General features: G+C 38.0%; 1 protein-coding gene across 7 annotated transcripts in view; it reads left to right on the forward strand.

Annotated features, from left to right (window-relative positions):
- Positions 1 to 21,113, forward strand: part of LOC128686660 (synaptosomal-associated protein 25) — a 216,131-nt gene that overhangs the window by 149,582 nt on the left and 45,436 nt on the right. For 4 of the 7 annotated variants that reach the window (XM_070097238.1, XM_053773691.2, XM_053773708.2 and 1 more), the window contains exons 2-3: positions 6,330 to 6,350; positions 20,316 to 20,438. In XM_070097238.1, coding sequence (XP_069953339.1) covers positions 6,342 to 6,350; positions 20,316 to 20,438 — 132 coding nt within the window. In that variant the 5' untranslated portion in view covers positions 6,330 to 6,341. The remainder of the gene's footprint in view (positions 1 to 6,329; positions 6,351 to 20,315; positions 20,439 to 21,113) is intronic. The other 3 variants (XM_053773723.2, XM_053773715.2, XM_053773731.2) reach the window with 1 other exon arrangement.

Genomic DNA, 21,113 nt, shown 5'->3' on the forward strand with positions numbered 1-21,113 from the left:
CGAATGGTTTTCAATACTTGACGTGCTGTTGGAGTGTGAGCAAAGTAACATTTATGAAGGGGTTCAGGGAAACCGGCAGGCCGGACTTGAGTCCTGGAGATGGGAAGTACAGTGCCTGCACTCTGAAGGAGGGGTGTTAATGTTGCAGTTTAAAAATCTGTAGTGTAAAGCACCCTTCTGGCAAGACAGTGATGGAGTGAATGATGGTGAAAGTTTTTCTTTTTCGGGCCACCCTGCCTTGGTGGGAATCGGCCAGTGTGATAAAAAAAAAAAAATTTTAGTAAGGCTTTTGATAGAGTTCCGCACCATAGACTGTTAAAGAAAGTGGCAGCTCATGGCATTGGGGGAAAAGTGCTCTCGTGGATCGAGTCATGGCTCACTGACAGGAAGCAGAGAGTGTCCATAAATGGGGCTAAATCTGAGTGGGGATCTGTAACAAGTGGCGTTCCACAGGGATCAGTCTTGGGCCCGTTGTTGTTTATAATATATATCAATGATCTTGAGGGAATTACTAGTGATATGAGCAAATTCGCCGATGACACAAAGATAGGTAGGATAATTGATTCAAACGTAGATGTTATGGAACTTCAGGAGGATTTAAACAAACTCTATTCTTGGTCAGAAAAGTGGCAGATGCAGTTCAATGTAGATAAATGCAAGTTCTGAAGCTTGGGAGTGCCCATAACCCTAGTACTTATAAGTTAAATGATGTAGAACTTAGCCATACAGATTGCGAAAAGGATTTGGGGGTTATGGTGAGCAGCAACCTTAAACCAAGACAGCAATGCCTATGCGTACGTAATAAGGCAAATAGATTACTGGGATTTATATCAAGAAGTGTAAGCAACAGAAGTCCAGAGGTCATACTGCAGCTTTATACATCATTAGTAAGGCCTCACCTAGATTATGCAGCTCAGTTCTGGTCTCCACATTACAGAATGGACATAAATTCGTTAGAAAACATTCAGCGTAGGATGACTAAATTAATACATAGCATTAGAAATCTTCCTTATGAAGAAAGATTGAAGACTCTTAAGTTACATTCACTTGTTAGACGAAGAATGAGGGGAGACCTGATCGAAGTGTAGAAGTGGAAGATAGGTATTAATAAAGGGGATATTAATAAGGTCTTGAGGATATCTCTCCAAGAGAGAACCCGCAGTAATGGATTTAAATTAGATAAGTTTAGATTTAGAAAGGACATAGGAAAGTATTGGTTTGGAAATAGGGTAGTTGATGAGTGGAACAGTCTACCTAGTTGGGTTATTGAGGCTAGGACTTTGGGTAGTTTCAAATTTAGGTTGGATAAGTACATGAGTGGGAGGGGTTGGATTTGAGTGGGACTTTCAAATCAGAGCTTATTTCTTGGGTGGCATTGAAAATTGGGTTGGGCAAATGTTTTGTTAGTGGGATGAATTGTAAAGGACCTGCCTAGTATGGGCCAACAGGCCTCCTGCAGTGTTCCTCCTTTCTTATGTTCTTATGATCAGATTCTCTGAATGATCTTTTCTGTGACTGGTTTTTCTCTTCTCAGGTTTTATATTTTAGTGCAACACTGAGAACTTTTACATCTTGTATAGCGATACTTAGTACCAAGTTATGTAACTACTAACTAGAAAAAATAGAACTTGTTGTGATACATTGGATGTGTTAATTTGAGGACAGTATTTAAAAGTACTAAATATATCCAGCATAGGTAATAGGTTTTCTGCAAACTAGCATCACAAATATCTACAACAAGACCAGTTAATTTAAATTGTGACAAATTCTTTACCCAATTTTTAAATCCTATTCCAACAAGCAAGTTCTTAAAAGCTATTTAGCATTTTTTTATTATGGCACTATAGGAATTAATGAGAGACTTAAAAGACATAAACAATTGTATGAGGATGTGTTCATAAGCTAAATGTAAGCACATTTTATTAGATATAGAGTACATATATATATTATAATAAGGAGTGTCCAAAATACTGTACTGTACCAGAAGTTATAAGATATAAATTAGTCAGCTTTAATTAAAGGGATTAGTCATATAGCAAGGATGTATCAGTGAACTGTTACCTTCTATCTTACTCTTACTTTTGCTTAAATAGATAATAATTTTTTTAACAGAAGCACTAGTATTAAATGTAGATACATGGACAAAGCGAGACAAATGCAGTATACGCTGACCTTAATTGACAATGTTTGTTACTTGATGAGGTCCACTGTGTGAGCAAAACATTATCAATAAAGAATCACATTATACTGCATTCGTGTCTTTTTGTTTTTACTATTAACCCTTTCAGGGTCCACAGGCCCTCTCAGAGACTTGTTCTCAGGGTCCCCCAAATTTCAAAAAAAGCAAATTATTTTATTCTTATGAAAAGATAGAGAATCTTTTCACGATCATAATGACACCAAAAGTATGAAATTTGATGGAAAACTTAAGGAATTACGCTCTCGCAAAGTTAGCAGTCTCGACGATGTTTATGCATCGGCGATTTTGCCCACTTTGAGCCCTATTCTCGGCCAATTCCAATGTACTAGTCGACAAAAATCGTAACTTTCGCTAGAACTCCATTTTTTCTATCGAATGAGTACAAGAAACCACCAATTTACGGATTTCAACTATCCAATACAGTGGTCAGAATTTAGCAATTTTGCCAATTTCACACAAATTTCAAAAGATGCCAATTTCCAAATAAGGTCCAGAATAAACAAAGACATTCCTGGCACTAAAATAACATTTCCTCTGTTCATTAGTCACGTCCCCAGGACCCTCTTAAATTTTTTTTTTGCTTTCCACTTTGAATTTTTATTCTCACAAAAAAAAATAAGATTTACTGTTATGCAGACTACTGCATTAGTTTAGAAATGGTATAAATAATATCGGTGCACTTGTGAAAGAACATTAGACTCTCCAGTTGATGTGAATTGGACGCTTAGCATGATTTTTCTTTTGAACTTTGGTAAAAATCGAACATTTCTGCTACTTTGAGCTCAATTTCAAGGTACTTTTCATTGTAAAACCAGTCAAAATCATCTCAATTTCTGTAATATGTCTTCCATTCTATAAAATGAGACCAAGAAAACTAGAATACAACAATAAATACCATACGAAAATACAGTGCAAAGTCGCTGTTTTATTCCAAAAACACGGTCAGTTTTTTTTTTGTTGTTCTCATTACGCACTGTGTGCTGTAGGATTTTTTTTTTATACTGTGCACACTGACCACATAGACCCATTCTTTCATATGTAGGCCTACCAGCTTTCTCTCACTAGATTTGAAGGCACTAGAATTTATGCGTACTAGTACGTCATGGACACGGGTGCATAAGCCGTACTAGTACGTCCGAAACCCTGAAAGGGTTAAATGTTAACTGTGCTGCTGTATATACAGTAACTGAGCTTTGTTATGCAACATATTATAATCGTATATAATTATAAATGATCATATTTTTTTACAGTACAAGGAATGTTAATGGTTGCCTCATAATTCATTACTCCTATAACTAGTATTTTTATTTTGTCGAGGTTCTTATTCATTCTCTCCAACTCAGTATCTTATCTGGAATGAAAGATATATGATTGGTGCTTGCATGGTTATAAAAAAAAAAATTTAATTGCTAATCTTCCATCAAGCAGAACTATTACATAATAATCTTGCATCGAGTAGAACTATTACATAATAAACTTGCATCAGGCAAACAGAACTATCACATAAAACTGAGCATTCACTCCTGCTAAATAGATTTAGTGCAAATACGAATTTGTTAATGTGCCTGAAGATTTGTTGTAGATTCTGTAATTATTTACATTTTAGGAATTAAAACACTACACTTTTTTATTTTTTTTTTTAAGGAAAGATACTGAATTTATTCTAACCATTATGTACTGTTAACAAATAGTGAATTAGGTGAAGTGTATAGTTTTTTTATGAGCATTAAAGGCATTGAACCAAACAAAATTTAATGTTTTTATTATTGCATACTACTGACCTAAATATTCAAGTGTGATTATTTTGTGTTTTGTTGACTTATGAATCTTAAGGTACGAATTACTAGGTGAAAATGTTGTTTTAAATAGAATTTATCATGATACAGTGGTACATTGGGATACGAACTAATTCATTCCAGAAGGCTGTTCAAGTGCTGATACTGAAGGAATTTGTTCCCATAAGGAATAATGTAACTTAGATTAATCTGTTTCAGACCCCCAAAAATACACTTAAAAAAGCACTTACATAAATACACTTACATAATTGATTGAGTTGGGAGCTGTTCATATCCCGAAGTACCACTGTATCTTATAAAGAGTAACTGTTACAGCACTACTAATTATTCCCATGATAACATTTAGTTGATGGTGTAGGTGCATGGTGTGTGAGGGAGATGCAGGTATAGTATATTATACTGGTTATGACCATTAAGTCACATTACTCAGGCTGCAGCAATTTACTATAAACCCACAATTAGGAGAAATATTTAAGACTGTTTTGATCTGTTCTTGATAAAGGTTTCAGACAGAAATGCTGTCTAAAATTTCTTTGCCATATTGTGGGTTTATAATGAATTGGTGTAAGTGGTAGAGTGTATACAACAAGTAATGTTCAGACTCGCTAATCCAATATTTGGTGTTGTATTAATAATACTGTTTCATAAGATTATTGGAGTAATACTACTGAATGGTAATTTTCTGGGGATGAAAGTTTCTAAACACTTTTTTTTTTTATTTGATCAAAATTTTGCCAAATGTAAAACAGCTTTTAGCTTAATAACTTCAGGGGTTTAATATATATTCAACTATACGAGTATATTGTTTGAAAAGTTTTTTATATAGAGTACGTACTGGTATTTAAAGTATTAGAGAAAATGTTGTAGTGTATGTGGGAGACAGTTGTATGTGGGAGACAGTTGTATGTGGGAGACAGTTGTAATGTATGTGGGAGACAGTTGTAATGTATGTGGGAGACAGTTGTAGCATATGTGGGAGACATTTGTAGTGTATGTGGGAGAGAGTTGTAGTGTATGTGAGACAGTTGTAGTGTATGTGGGAGACAGTTGTGGTATACATGGAAGAGAGTTGTAGTGTATGTGGGAGGCAGTTGTAGTGTGTGTGAGAGACAGTTGTAGCATATGTGGGAGACAGTTGTAGCATATGTAAGAGACAGTTGTGGTATACATGGGAGAGAGTTGTGGTGTATGTGAGAGACATTTGTGGTGTATGTGGGAGACACTTGTAGTGTATATGGAAGGCAGTTGTGGTGTATGTGGGAGAGAGTTGTGTATGTGGGAGAGTTGTAGTGTGTGTGGGAGACAGTTGTAGCATATGTGGGAGAGAGTTGTGGTATATGGGAGAGAGTTGTGGTGTATGTGGGAGAGAGTTGTGGTGTATGTGGGAGAGAGTTGTAGTGTATGTGGGAGAGAGTTGTAGTGTATGTGGGAGAGAATTGTAGTGTATGTAGGAGACATTTGTGGTGTATGTGGGAGAGAGTTGTAGTGTATGTGGGAGAGAGTTGGTACAGTAACACTTATGCTTCACATCCCTAGCACCCATCTCCATCTTTGTTTTAAAATCTTATCTATAACTACTATACCACCATTAATGACAGTGGTGCAGTGTTAACTTTGCATATTTGCTAAATTTATGTTTGTAGGACTTCAGTTATTATAATGTCGAGTAATAATGGATGTGGGAAAAGCTTGATCATATTTGCCAAGATTCATTTTGAGGTTCCAGATCATGCAAATTCACTACATATCATACATGATTTTGACCACATTTGTATTTGTAAATTACAGTGGTTTATCTAAACATTATAATAATTGCTGTCGATCATCCTGGTGTACTGACAGTTTCATAATTTAGCACTGGCTTTTGAAAGTTATTCAGTTAGAGAATGACATATATTAGAAAATGAACATTGCAGTATAAAAAATTAGTGTATATTATGTTGTATAAATATGTTGTATTTACATACAACAAGGCAGGGATTTATGTATGAATGATGCTACTATGGATGTACTCTTGTATTCCTGAATAAATTATCGTCTCAGACTCCACTTGTGTGAATGCACACACGTACACTCATGCATGATTGGCTTTGATACTGATGTAATTGCCTAGGGAAAAGTAATGATATCTTAGATGTTATTGTGTCTTATCTGCCTCTGGTCATGCACTATATTATGTCGAAATAAACTTTGTTATAACCCATTTCTCATATTCATAATAACCACATTTAATACCTTTATTTAACCCCAGTTATATTCTTGGTGTATCTAGTATCATTATAATGATTAATCTCACTTTATTTCCTCTGATTTGGTTTTTCATACTAACATAGGAACAAGACACCATGGCTACGGTGAGTTAGGCAGTTCACCATGCCAGCACCAGTGCCTAAATTAAGTCGCATCTTGGACACTTTCCTATTTCATGCCTGCTATAGCAATAGTCTCCAGTTAATGCTAGTGTGCTGTTAGCTCAACCAATGTAACCATGGAATTCACTTTCTGAATTCAGTTGCTCTTGAGCTCTGGTGTGACCAGTGCTACATTGTATGCAGAATACCCAAAATGACTTCTTTTCACCATTATTGTAAGATATCTTTAACTTAAGTGGAATCAGTTGTGTTGTGAAATATTTTCAGAGCATGTGTAATTAATTTTAAGGCTTCATACAAGACAGAACCAAGTTTTATATATTATATTTACTACAATACTGTATTATTTCCTTCTTACATTTTATAAGTACAAGACAAACTTTACTACTGTTTTGTCCATTGAAAATACTGTATACAAGGTTCATTATTCCAGCAACTGGTAGTTTTTTATATTTTTGGAATAAGTTTGAATATTTAAAGTTTTCAAGAAGTGTTAATAACTGCGAGCTGACACAGGTCAACACCATCAGTAGTAGCTAGGAGAGTGTGGTTTTGGAAAGATTTTATAGATAATCTTAGATCAGGTGTAAAGTACTTTTTTGTAGTTTTAAGTAATATGGATACAGTGTAACTACAGACTTTAAAAGTTGTGGTAATGAAGCAGTATGGAGCAGTAGAATGTTATTAATGTGCTTGAGAGGAGAGTTAGCAATAGTAATATTGTAGATAAATGGTTCAGAGAATCAAGTTGATAGATTAGACACTTGTATAACACTTAGGTATCTTTGTTTTGGAAATGTTTCACCATTCAGTGGCTTCCTCAGTCCAATATAGAGAAGAATGGTTGAAGATCAGAAGGAGTTTGAGCTAATAAGTCCATCAGCCCTGAGTCGATATGATCACGCCATCAGTCTTGAAAAGATTGATGGCCTGATCATTGACTCAGGGCTGAGGGACTGATTACCTCAAACTCCTGATCCTCAACCATTCTTCTCTGTATTGAACTGAGGAAGCCACTAAATGGTAAAACATTTCCAAAACAAAGACACCCAAGTGTTACACAAGTGTCTAATTTATCAATAGTAATATTGCTCAGTGGTGCCTCTAGACAAGGAGATGCTCGTTTGTTTCTTCGTATTAGCTGTTACAATGACTATTATGTATTTAAGTAAAGGAGTACAAAGATTATAATCAAGCTAGAAATTGCAGATTATACAAATATGGTGTAGATATTTTTAGTCATTGAGTTGATAGGTGATGTATATTACATTTATAGAGAAGCAAAGCACTTGAACCTAGACAAGTACTCAAGTACACTACTATAAATGTATATTTGCCATGAATTTGATGAAGCATTCTCATGATATTGGTCCAAGGTGGCTTATGTAATGCAGTAAGACATGGCAGTGTACCACAGGTAAAGGACACCTTTATACACTTCATTTTGTTGACATGTTAAACTTGACATCTCATCCACATCATAATAAAACATGATGTACAGTACTGTATTACCAAAACTCATAACATATGTATAGTAATATGGTACTGTATATGGATGCTTAATGCAGTAAAGCTTTGATTTAATAGACTAATGGGGTGGGGGAAGGGTGTACAGTAATGCTAATTCTTCAGTAAACCCAAATGTTTAAAAATAGCAAAAAAAAAAAAAAAAAAAAATAGTACTCAGCTGTATGCATAATACCCTACAGTATACACAGTTTACAAATATGCAAAATAAATATTAAAATAAAGGAGTTAAAAGTACAATAGAGTAATTTTATTTATCTTTTGTGGTTGTTAGATGAGATTGTTTTTGCCATGGTCATATCACAAGAAGGAATAATTGTCCATTATTTCCAAGCTCTGTTTAATAGTGGTAGAAATTGCAATATTGGTTTAGTATAGTATGTACAGTATTACCTTGGTATGGATAGATTGAACATTCACATTAGAATATACGTTCTTCAGTAGGATATCTTCCTTGATGACCATAGAGTTTCCAAGGACTGGGCTCTCACAACTCTTGTATACATATACACATGTGCATACACATTGCACACAGACCATTCATAACCTTAGAATTTTATTTTATTTATTTGTACAGTAATTCCAATAAATTCCAAGTATCCAAGTTCGCATATTTGAAGTTAGATCTATATTACGAGAGAGATGGTCCCTGAATCACAGGAGTCCAAGACTGAGCAAAATTATCTTCATTCATTAAATTGTAATAACACAATTGTAAACAACTCATTGACCAACTAATTCTAGAACTGGCTTACTGCAAAGTTAAATCCTGTCTATTTTCTGAGTTAAAACTAGCTTATTACTGGCAGTATTTAGCAGTATGTGCTGGGCCCTCTTGAAACTTGTCCTCCCACAAATTTGGAAGGAGCACTATAGTGTGTAACAAAAAATCATTGATAAAAACATAAAAATTTAGTTTATAAATGCTTTTAAGATTGTGCATGTACTGCATCTTATATATATTACATTGCAGGAACTTTTATAAGCTACTAATACTGCATGTTTGTAATTAAATGTTTGTAGTTAGGGAAGTATAGCTATGGCAGCCCTGCATCTTCTTTGTGCCTCATTGTATGTAAGTACTCTTAAAATGTTTACATTTAAAGTATTGTAGCTGTAACATATACTGTCACTCATTGTAGTTGTAACATACACTATCACTCATTGTAGTTGTAACATACACTATCACTCATTGTAGTTGTAACATATACTATCACTCATTGTAGTTGTAACATACACTATCACTCATTGTAGTTGTAACATACACTATCACTCATTGTAGTTGTAACATACACTATCACTCAGTGGAGTTGTAACTCATTGTAGTTGTAACATACACTATCACTCATTGTAGTTGTAACATACACTATCACTCATTGTAGTTGTAACATATACTATCACTCAGTGGAGTTGTAACATACACTATCACTCAGTGGAGTTGTAACATATACTATCACTCAGTGGAGTTGTAACATACACTATCACTCAGTGGAGTTGTAACATATACTATCACTCAGTGGAGTTGTAACATACACTATCACTCATTGTAGTCATATACAATCACTCATTAAAGCTGAAACATACTACCACTCATTGTGGTTTAACTCTTGTAATTGTACTATGTTACACTGCCCCTGCTAATTGTAACATACTACTGCCCCTTGTAGCTGCAACACACTGCATGACCTTGTTGCTGTAACACTGCATGATCTTGTAGCTGTAACACACTGCATGATCTTGTAGCTGTAACACACTGCATGATCTTGTAGCTGCAACACACTGCATGACCTTGTAGCTGCAACACACTGCATGACCTTGTAGCTGTAACACACTGCATGACGTACATTACCACCCCTTGTGGATGTAACACGCACTGTTCCCCTATGTGGCTAGGACATGTACTATACTAACTGTCCTCGAAACCCATCTCAGCACTCACTCAAACTGTGAAGAAATAATTTATAATGTACTATCTTCATAACTTGTTTTATTTTCAATTGCAGTACTGTACAGTATATCTGCTTTCTATTGTTTATACTGTACTATACTGTACCAAGAAATATTTTTCCTAAGTTGCCTCGTATCCTTCTGTGAATTTAGACATAGTGTAGTTAATGTACGTATCACTTTGTTTCAGTTTTTCATAATTAATATTAATTACTGGAATACAGCACATTTGATGTAAGAAACCTTTGTATCAAATGTGTCTTATTGGAATATATATTATTATTATTATTATTATTATTATTATTATTATTATTATTATTATTATACTTTTGTAATAAAGTTGGTAGAATTACCGACAATATGTAAAGTAAAAGGACACAAGTGCAACTAATGTGACATTTATTGTGGCAACGTTTCGCTCTCCAGGAGCTTTATCAAGCCATTACAAACAATACATGGACACAGAGGGTATATAAAGGCTCTGAGTGAGGTGCAATACTAGTGAGGTAACATTTCGTTGTTCACTAGTGGTGGTAGTAGTAGTAGTAACAAAAATAATACAATAAGGAAGAGCAATTAATTCGTACATGAGTAAAAGGATATAAAAGCTATTACTTGGGTAACATAAAAATAGGTTGGACAAATATAGACTGGAAAGAGGCAGGTTTTTTTCAGTGTTCACTCTCAGTAATGTGCTTTGTGTAGTATAACAGGAGAGAGTATGTGATGGCAGGATTTACTGTTTTCAGGAGGATTCTTGCTAAGACTTCGGAGATGGTGAAGCTGCCGTTGTTTTGTTTAATTGTATTCGAAACAGCGATCAGTGCTGATTCAAGGCACTTGCGTCTGCGGAAATTAGTTTCTTTGATTGACCAACACACTGCTGAGCATATTCTCAGCACAGTCACCACAGCTAACCTCCAACAGAAGATCAAACTCAATCGCAAACTCCAGTACCTCTGCACTAACAGTCGATGGAAGGAAATGGGACGCGAATCCCTGATAAACAACTTATCGTCACGCACCTTAACCGACTACGAGAAACAAGCACTGAGTCTGGGACTCAAATTTACCACCAACATACGCAAACCTAACTATCAACTCAATCTTGTTACCAGGAACCATATCTGGAGTTTATCTGGAGAGAGTTCCGGGGGTCAACGCCCCCGCGGCCCGGTCTGTGACCAGGCCTCCTTAGGTCAATGTCCCAGGATGCGACCCACACCAGTCGACTAACACCCAGGTACCCATTTTACTGATGGGGAACATAGACAACAGGTGGAAAGAAACACGTCCAATGTTTCTACTCTGGCTGGGAATCGAACCCAGGCCCTCACCGTGTGAAGCGAGAGCGTTAACCACCAGAGCCCATAGACACAGTGACAGCAACTTCCAGAAGGGTTATATACAGGGCCTTCTCACTGCAGCTTTATGTGAACCTTCTTCTTCTAATCTTCCTAGAAGATACATCACTGCCCTTAAGGACCTCGCCAACGACCCCAACATTATCGTCACCACCGCCGACAAAGGAAGTGGAGTCGTCATACTCAACACCAGTGACTACAACACTAAAATGATGGACCTTTTGAATGATCAATCTACATACGAACCCATCAGCACTCAACAGTGGGAGACACTCACCAAAGACTTTCTATACAAAACCAGACAAATACTCAAACGCACTAGAGAAGGGAAGAAACTTCTGTACTTGTTACCAAGCAACCCTAAACCAGCACACATGTATGGTTTACCCAAGACCCATAAACACAATTTTCCTCTCAGACCAATCACGTCAGGAATAGGCAGTGCTCCACACAAACTAGCCGGAGTTCTTGCCAAACATCTTTCCTGCCTTCTGGGGACCATCAGCCCCGCTCATCTTAAACACTCAGGCGACCTTCTCAACCGCATCCGTAACCTCTCCATCTGTAACAAGAAACTTAGCAGTTTGGATGTGACTTCCCTCTTCACAAAAGTACCTACCAAAAAAGCCATCGAGGTTCTACGACGTAAAGTCAACCAGGACCTTAATCTTCCTTTACCTCCCGGAGATTTTGTTGACTTGATTGAACTCTGTGTTAATTTCAACTGTTTTTCTTTCAATAACAAGCTCTACAAACAAACCTACGGCATGGGAATGGGATCCCCAATAAGTGCCGTCCTAGCCAACTTATACATGGAACACCTAGAGTCCGAACACTTCGCCAACATCATCCCTTCAAGCGTCACTTGGTTACGTTACGTGGACGATGTCCTCGTAATAACTCCAAAACGTTTTGATGTACGGGATCTTCAGGCAAGGCTCAACGCAGTTGAACCAGCGATTCAGTTTACACTAGAAGAAGAGTCCAATGACAAGCTACCTTTCCTCGACGTCCTCATTCACAAAGTAGACAACAACCTAAGATTTCAAGTTTATCGGAAACCCACCAATAAAAATGATCTCACACACTTCTATTCCAGTCAAGATACCAAGACCAAAAGAGGCATCATCATCGGGTTTTTCCTAAGAGCATACCGAATTTGTAGTCCTGAGTTTCTTGACGAGGAATGCACTTACATTCACCAAACATTCACTGAGTTACAATTTCCTTCTTTTTTCATCAAAGACTGCAAGAAAAGAGCTCTTCAGATCATCAATTCTCCACGCATCAACACCGCTCCCAACAAAGTTATAATTCTTCCCAACAGCCAGGTTGCACTAAACGTCTCAAAAGTACTTTCACAAGCTAACACCAGAGTCGCCATCGCTTCTACCACTTCAATAAAGGATCTAACCAGGACAAAACCCAAGCACCACGAACCAGTCAATGCAGGAGTTTACACTATACCCTGTGGAGGCTGTGACAAGATCTACATAGGTGAAACAGCAAGAAACCTCGACACCCGCCTCAATGAACACATTTACGCATGTAGGAACGACAACTTAAACAACGCCTGTGTACAACACCGAAATTCCACCAATCATCTCATGAAATTCAGAGACGCCCAATTAGTGATCAAAGAAACTAATTTCCGCAGACGCAAGTGCCTTGAATCAGCACTGATCGCTGTTTCGAATACAATTAAACAAAACAACGGCAGCTTCACCATCTCCGAAGTCTTAGCAAGAATCCTCCTGAAAACAGTAAATCCTGCCATCACATAGTCTCTCCTGTTATACTACACAAAGCACATTACTGAGAGTGAACACTGAAAAAAACCTGCCTCTTTCCAGTCTATATTTGTCCAACCTATTTTTATGTTACCCAAGTAATAGCTTTTATATCCTTTTACTCATGTACGAATTAATTGCTCTTCCTTATTGTATTATTTTTGTTACTACTACTACTACCACCACTACCACTAGTGAACAACGAAATGTTACCTCACTAGTATTGCACCTCACTCAGAGCCTTTATATAGCCTCTGTGTCCATGTATTGTTTGTATTGGCTTGATAAAGCTCCTGGAGAGCGAAACGTTGCCACAATAAATGTCACATTAGTTGCACTTGTGTCCTTTTACTTTACATACTTTATTTTTTGTTAATGCAGATAATGTAGCATCTATAAATATATTAATAAAATATAATTTAAGCAGGAAATATTAGTCAGAAAAATAGTACAGTACTATTTTTAAATGTTTGTCTTAACATAAGTTATAAACAAATGTTTTTTGTACTAAGCTATCCAATTAATAAGAATATAGCCGTACTTAATAGTTATTATTGAAACTTGCTTGCCTCTTGCCCATTAAAACCCAATCCACATCAGTTTTATTTGCTTTTCCGTAGAATTAATGTACTGATGTACAGTATGCAAATGTATGTGTATGTCATGCTTTTTAGGCAGGTGGTCAGACAAGCTAAATTTCCCCTTGGATGACAGCCAATAAACTTACACTTAACACTGGCAAAACCTACTATATTATGTTTGGTAGCAGAGCAGGTGTTGCACAACTTAACATTAAGATCGACAACACTCTAATTGCCAGACATAATGAGGGCAAATTCCTTGGCCTATACCTCGACAACAACCTAAATTTCAGCACCCATATCCAACACATAACAAAAAAAGTATCCAAAACGGTGGGGATCCTCTCCAAGATACGATACTACGTACCGCAAACTGCCCTTCTAACACTATACCATTCACTTATATATCCATACCTCACCTATGCTATCTGTGCTTGGGGTTCAACTGCAGCAACACACCTAAAACCAATAATAACCCAACAAAAAGCCACAGTAAGAATAATCACTAAATCCCATTCCTGGCAACCCCCCCCCCCCCACTCTTCATAGATCTAAACTTACTCCCTGTTCAGAACATCCACACTTACTACTGTGCAATCTATATCTACAGGACCTTAAATTCCAATATTAACCTTGACCTAAAATGCTTTCTTGATAGTTGTGACAGGATCCACAGGCATAACACCAGACACAAACATCTTTACGACATTCCCCGTGTTCGACTAAACCTTTACAAAAATTCAATGTATTTCAAAGGACCTAAAATCTGGAACACCCTACCTGAAAACTCTAGAACTGCAGACACATTCATCACTTTCAAAACTACAGTTAGAAAACGTCTTGTCTCCCTGATCCACCCCGACAACTAACTACATGATAACCACCTGGTGGTTCAAAATTACACTCACTCGCCCACTGACTATAAACCCAGAAATACTAATCTTAATCTTAAAATAATAAATCCTAACTAGTCATAAGTTTGCCTATGATACTCAAATATAGACACCTTGTATTGTGCCAGAACAAAAGCATTCACATTGCTAAACTCACAAATTATGATGTAGTCACTTAGCCTTAATACTATAATCTGTAAGGATTTAATGTTAAGAATTCGTCTAAGTCTGCTCGAAATGCCTAGCCATGCTTGGTGTCCTAGTGGCCCCCTCTGTAATTAGTATTTTATAACATGTAAACCACAAAATACCCAAAACCTGTAAACCCCACATTGTAACCATTATAGAGAATAAACTTGAATTAAATAAATTTTATAGAAAGTTTTCCGTCATGGGCCAGGCTGCAGGGGCATTGACCCCCGGAACTCCCTCTAGGTATGAATTGATAGATATATTTTAGTAAATTAACACATACTGTGTACAGTTTATATATAAAGTAGCAGGTTGGTAGACAACAACCATCCAGGGAAGTACTGGAGTCCTCTTAATGAATGCTGATCTTTACTTTTTTCACATCAATACATAAGATGACAGATAAATTTTACAAACTTCTACTTATATTTATTATACACATGTCTTTACTTTCCTGTGCTTCTTAACCCTTTGATTGTTGTGACCCTTCAAATTAAAAGTGCTGACAGTATCACGATTTAAAAAAAAAATTATCTTCTGACACAGTAAACAATCTTTTTTTTTTTTTGAAGGTGATAACACCAAACATGCAAGATTTGATGGAAAACGTGCAGAATTACACAAGCTTAAAATTTGTTATCTAGATGCAATTTACATGTTGGTGATTTCACTCATTTTCAGTCCTATTTTGAGCCAATTCCATTGCTCAGTGCTTATGAAGAATGACTTCCAGGTAGTCTTTCAGCATCTGGGTATGAGAGAAATTGATGACAGACCACATGAAAATTTAATTGAAAAAAATATTCAGAATGTCAGTTACATATCTGATAGAAGGTGAGAAATACATATATATGTTGGCAGATAGTATATACATTTGTTATTTAGAAATCATCATCTTTCAATAAACCAACTGTATCACCCAAGCAGGGTGGCCCAAAAAGAAAAACAAAAGTTTCACTTTTCAACTTTAGTACATAATGTATACAGAAGAAGGGGTTGCTAGCCCCTTGCTCCCGGCATTTTAGTCGCCTCTTATGACATACGACATGGTTATTTAGAAATATATGATGAAAATACCAAAAATACCTTTATTGGTTGATAGGAGAATGTCTTTCTAATTTTCTTATGATGGTTGATGCTGGGGAGCTTGTTAACTTTTAAAGCTGTTTCTTTAAAACATGTAAGTATATTATTTTTACACATCTACATATGTTTTCTTACTTATTGGGCCATCAAATAGGAGGACTTTACTGAGATTGGTCTACCAGGATGCTGATCCCAAAATCATTAGTTAGTCAAGAGGAATGTTAAAATTTTGTACACACTGAGACAGTAAAGGTGAAGCTGGAGGTGCTGTCCTGGGAGACAGTAATGGTGAAGCTGGAGATGCTGTCCTGGGAGACAGTAATGGGGAAGCTGGAGATGCTGTCCTGGGAGACAGTAATGGTGAAGCTGGAGATTTTGTCCAGGTAGTCGGGAATTATACGCAGGAAGGAATACATATGAATGACCGCATAGGGGACAGGAGCCATAGTAGGGAAACAAGTGTAGTCAAAGATAAGATAAAACCAATATTGCAAACTAGAAATACCGCAGGAAATAGCAAACAAGAGGACTCCACTAGCAATAGTGAGGATATATTACCAAAAACAAATGGTGGGAGCTCCATTGTTGGTGCTAGGGAGGATAGAAGTAAGACAGGGAAACATGCACCAACAGGGAATACAGTCACAGAAACCCAAGGCAAACGGAAACCAAGCCTGTGCACATACTATGCACTCGGTATCTGCTGGCATGGGAAATCTGGAAAAACAGATGGGACGTGCAACTATGACCACCCTAGGAAATGCCATGCCCATATGACAACAGGAAAATGCAAACTCCCTTCCTGTAAGCTTTTTCACCCTGAACTGTGTACCTCTTCAGTACAGGAAAGACTGTGCTATAACTTAAATTGCCAGGCATACCATCTAAAGGGGACAAAAAGATACAAAACATCCAGGCCATGGGAAAACCTGGGTAGCCACAGCCACTCAAGAGGGAGAGGTTTTTTAGTGCCAGGAAGGAAAAAAAACTGGCAGGAAATGGCAGAAATCGTACACCAAATCCAGTCATTCCTGGAGTGGAACCACAGTCGATGGCCTCCACTCCAAACCAACAGATACAGATACTAATGCCGGAAAAAAAATCCCCCCCCAATACCAACAATACCACCAGTCCGATAACATTCTTCTTTGCAAATATACAGGGTCTAAAGCCAGCAACAAACAACAAAATACCTTTCATCCGTGGACTGCTTGCAGAGGCAAAGGCAATGTTCGCGGCTTTCACTGAGACCCACATAAAGGATCACTTAGACAACGAAATATGGATCCCAGGTTACAACCTATACAGATGTGACAGAGTGAACAGGCAAAAGGGGGGGGTTGGCCTGTACATTGCAGAGTCACTTGTTTGCACAGAACTGCTAAATGCCTCAAATGATGTAGTGGAAGTTTTAGCAGTAAAGGTCGAGAACCAAAACCTAGTCATTGTGATAGTCTACAAGCCTCCGGATGCAACATCCCAGCAATTCCAGGAACAGCTGTTAAAAATTGACCACTGTCTGGAAAACCTTCCAGCTCCTGCACCCAACATCTTGCTCCTGGGGGATTTCAACTTAAGGCACCTAAAATGGAGGAATATAGCAAATAATATTGTTGCAGTAATAACACCAGGAGGCAGCTCTGATGAAAACTCACACTCACGCGAGCTTTTAAATCTCTGCACAAAATTCAATTTAAACCAGCAAATAATAGAGCCTACTAGACTGGAGAATACACTAGACCTCATCTTCACTAACAATGATGATCTGATAAGAAATATCACCATATCAAAAACAATATACTCAGATCACAACATAATTGAGGTTCAGTCATGTATGCGCGGAGCCCCAGACCGACATAATGAGATTAGTCACGAGGGAGCATTCACCAAATTCAACTTCAATAACAAAAACATAAAGTGGGACCAAGTAAACCAAGTCCTAACCGATATAAGCTGGGAAGATATACTAAGCAACACAGACCCCAACTTATGCCTAGAACAGATTAACTCGGTAGCACTCGATGTATGCACAAGGCTTATTCCTCTAAGAAAAAGGAGGAGTAGATGTAAAACAGAAAGAGACAGGCGCTCCCTTTACAGGCGACGGAAAAGAATAACAGAGCGGCTAAAAGAGGTCAATATATCTGAAATGCGTAGGGAGACACTGGTCAGAGAAATAGCAAGCATCGAACTTAAGCTAAAAGAATCCTTTAGGAGTCAGGAATCGCGGGAAGAACTAAAAGCCATAAATGAAATCGAAAGAAACCCCAAGTATTTCTTCTCCTATGCCAAATCAAAATCGAGAACAACGTCCAGTATTGGGCCCCTACTTAAACAAGATGGGTCCTACACAGATGACAACAAGGAAATGAGTGAGCTACTCAAGTCCCAATATGACTCAGTTTTTAGCAAGCCGCTAACCAGACTGAGAGTCGAAGATCAAAATGAATTTTTTATGAGAGAGCCACAAAATTTGATTAACACAAGCCTATCCGATGTTATCCTGACGCCAAATGACTTCGAACAGGCGATAAATGACATGCCCATGCACTCTGCCCCAGGGCCAGACTCATGGAACTCTGTGTTCATCAAGAACTGCAAGAAGCCCCTATCACGAGCCTTTTCCATCCTATGGAGAGGGAGCATGGACACGGGGGTCGTCCCACAGTTACTAAAAACAACAGACATAGCCCCACTCCACAAAGGGGGCAGTAAAGCAACAGCAAAGAACTACAGACCAATAGCACTAACATCCCATATCATAAAAATCTTTGAAAGGGTCCTAAGAAGCAAGATCACCACGCATCTAGAAACCCATCAGTTACACAACCCAGGGCAACATGGGTTTAGAACAGGTCGCTCCTGTCTGTCTCAACTATTGGACCACTACGACAAGGTCCTAAATGCACTAGAAGACAAAAAGAATGCAGATGTAATATATACAGACTTTGCAAAAGCCTTCGACAAGTGTGACCATGGCGTAATAGCGCACAAAATGCGTGCTAAAGGAATAACAGGAAAAGTCGGTCGATGGATCTATAATTTCCTCACTAACAGAACACAGAGAGTAGTCGTCAACAGAGTAAAGTCCGAGGCAGCTACGGTGAAAAGCTCTGTTCCACAAGGCACAGTACTCGCTCCCATCTTGTTCCTCATCCTTATATCCGACATAGACAAGGATGTCAGCCACAGCACCGTGTCTTCCTTTGCAGATGACACCCGAATCTGCATGACAGTGTCTTCCATTGCAGACACTGCAAAGCTCCAGGCAGACATCAACCAAATCTTTCAGTGGGCTGCAGAAAACAATATGAAGTTCAACGATGAGAAATTTCAATTACTCAGATATGGTAAACATGAGGAAATTAAATCTTCATCAGAGTACAAAACAAATTCTGGCCACAAAATAGAGCGAAACACCAACGTCAAAGACCTGGGAGTGATCATGTCGGAGGATCTCACCTTCAAGGACCATAACATTGTATCAATCGCATCTGCTAGAAAAATGACAGGATGGATAATGAGAACCTTCAAAACTAGGGAGGCCAAGCCCATGATGACACTCTTCAGGTCACTTGTTCTATCTAGGCTGGAATATTGCTGCACACTAACAGCACCTTTCAAGGCAGGTGAAATTGCCGACCTAGAAAATGTACAGAGAACTTTCACGGCGCGCATAACGGAGATAAAACACCTCAATTATTGGGAGCGCTTGAGGTTCCTAAACCTGTATTCCCTGGAACGCAGGAGGGAGAGATACATGATTATATACACCTGGAAAATCCTAGAGGGACTAGTACCGAACTTGCACACGAAAATCACCCACTACGAAAGCAAAAGACTTGGCAGACGATGCACCATCCCCCCAATGAAAAGCAGGGGTGTCACTAGCACGTTAAGAGATCATACAATAAGTGTCAGGGGCCCGAGACTGTTCAACTGCCTCCCAGCACACATAAGGGGGATTACCAACAGACCCCTGGCAGTCTTCAAGCTGGCACTGGACAAGCACCTAAAGTCAGTTCCGGATCAGCCGGGCTGTGGCTCGTATGTTGGTTTGCGTGCAGCCAGCAGCAACAGCCTGGTTGATCAGGCTCTGATCCACCAGGAGGCCTGGTCTCAGACCGGGCCGCGGGGGCGTTGACCCCCGGAACTCTCTCCAGGTAAACTCCAGGTAAACTGTTAATATGTATACTATTATGTGCAGTAATGATTATATATTGTGAAAGCATACTGAAATGCACATTTTTAATGAAATAATATACATTGTATATCTTCTTTTATAATAGTTTTCTTAGTACAAATGTAAAGGATAAACACTACAGTAATCTGTTCAGACAAGAAATTCTTGATGAAATTATGGAATACATGTATGTTAATAGTATACCAAGAGAGTTTTGGATCCATTCAGCTCCCATTCGTGATTATATACTGTACAGTGTTGGAAGTTGATCCTGGTCAGCTTATATGAACATCATGATAACAACTTGGCTGACACACACACACACCATCAGAAACAGGGCAGATATTAATCCTGACACAAATGTAACTGATTTTGTTCTTTCAGGAGACGATGGGTGACGTGGCATTGGAACCCAGGTCTGACCTGCAGGAACTGCAGTTTAAGGCCAACCAACAGACAGATGAGACCTTAGAGTCCACACGACGGATGCTCTCACTATGCGAAGAGGTGTGTGGTTGTTTTTGCTAAAGCATCAACACTATATTTGTAATTGTTATATTAATATTTTGTTAATACTATTTTGTGCCTTTGACTGTTTGAACTGGAACAAACAGAAGGGCTGTTAAACTACAGTATTTGGTGTAAATATTTAACAGTATTTTACAGTATCAAGTCTTAATTATCTGAGGCACTTTTTCATTAAATGCAGTATTTCAGTTCAGTATTATATACAGTGGTCCCTCGTTTTTCATAATTAATCCGTTCCCGGAGGAGCTACTATAAACGAAATTTACGATTTGCGAGTCAATTTTCCCCATAAGAAATAATGTAAATACAATTAATCCATTCCTGACACCCAGAAGTATTAAAACAAAAAAAATTTTTACATGAAATATACATATAGTTCATAAATAATACAATGGGAAATGATGAATGAAACATTAACAGCATAACACTTACCTTTATTGGAGATTCTTCTTAGTGTATGGGAGACTGGAGGAGGAGAGAGATTGGATTGTTTACAGTTTGGAAAGGGAATCCCCTTCCAGCAACACCTCAGGTACCAATTGCTTCTCTGGGGTTGCTTCTCTTCTCTGTTTCTTAATGCCACTAGGACCACCTTGAGTCACTCTAGTCCTGTCTCGCAAAGCAACTGTGGAGAGAGCTCTGTTTCTGGCGTCT

The sequence above is a fragment of the Cherax quadricarinatus genome, chromosome 1, assembly GCF_038502225.1.
Source record: "Cherax quadricarinatus isolate ZL_2023a chromosome 1, ASM3850222v1, whole genome shotgun sequence".
Lineage (NCBI taxonomy): Eukaryota > Metazoa > Arthropoda > Malacostraca > Decapoda > Parastacidae > Cherax > Cherax quadricarinatus.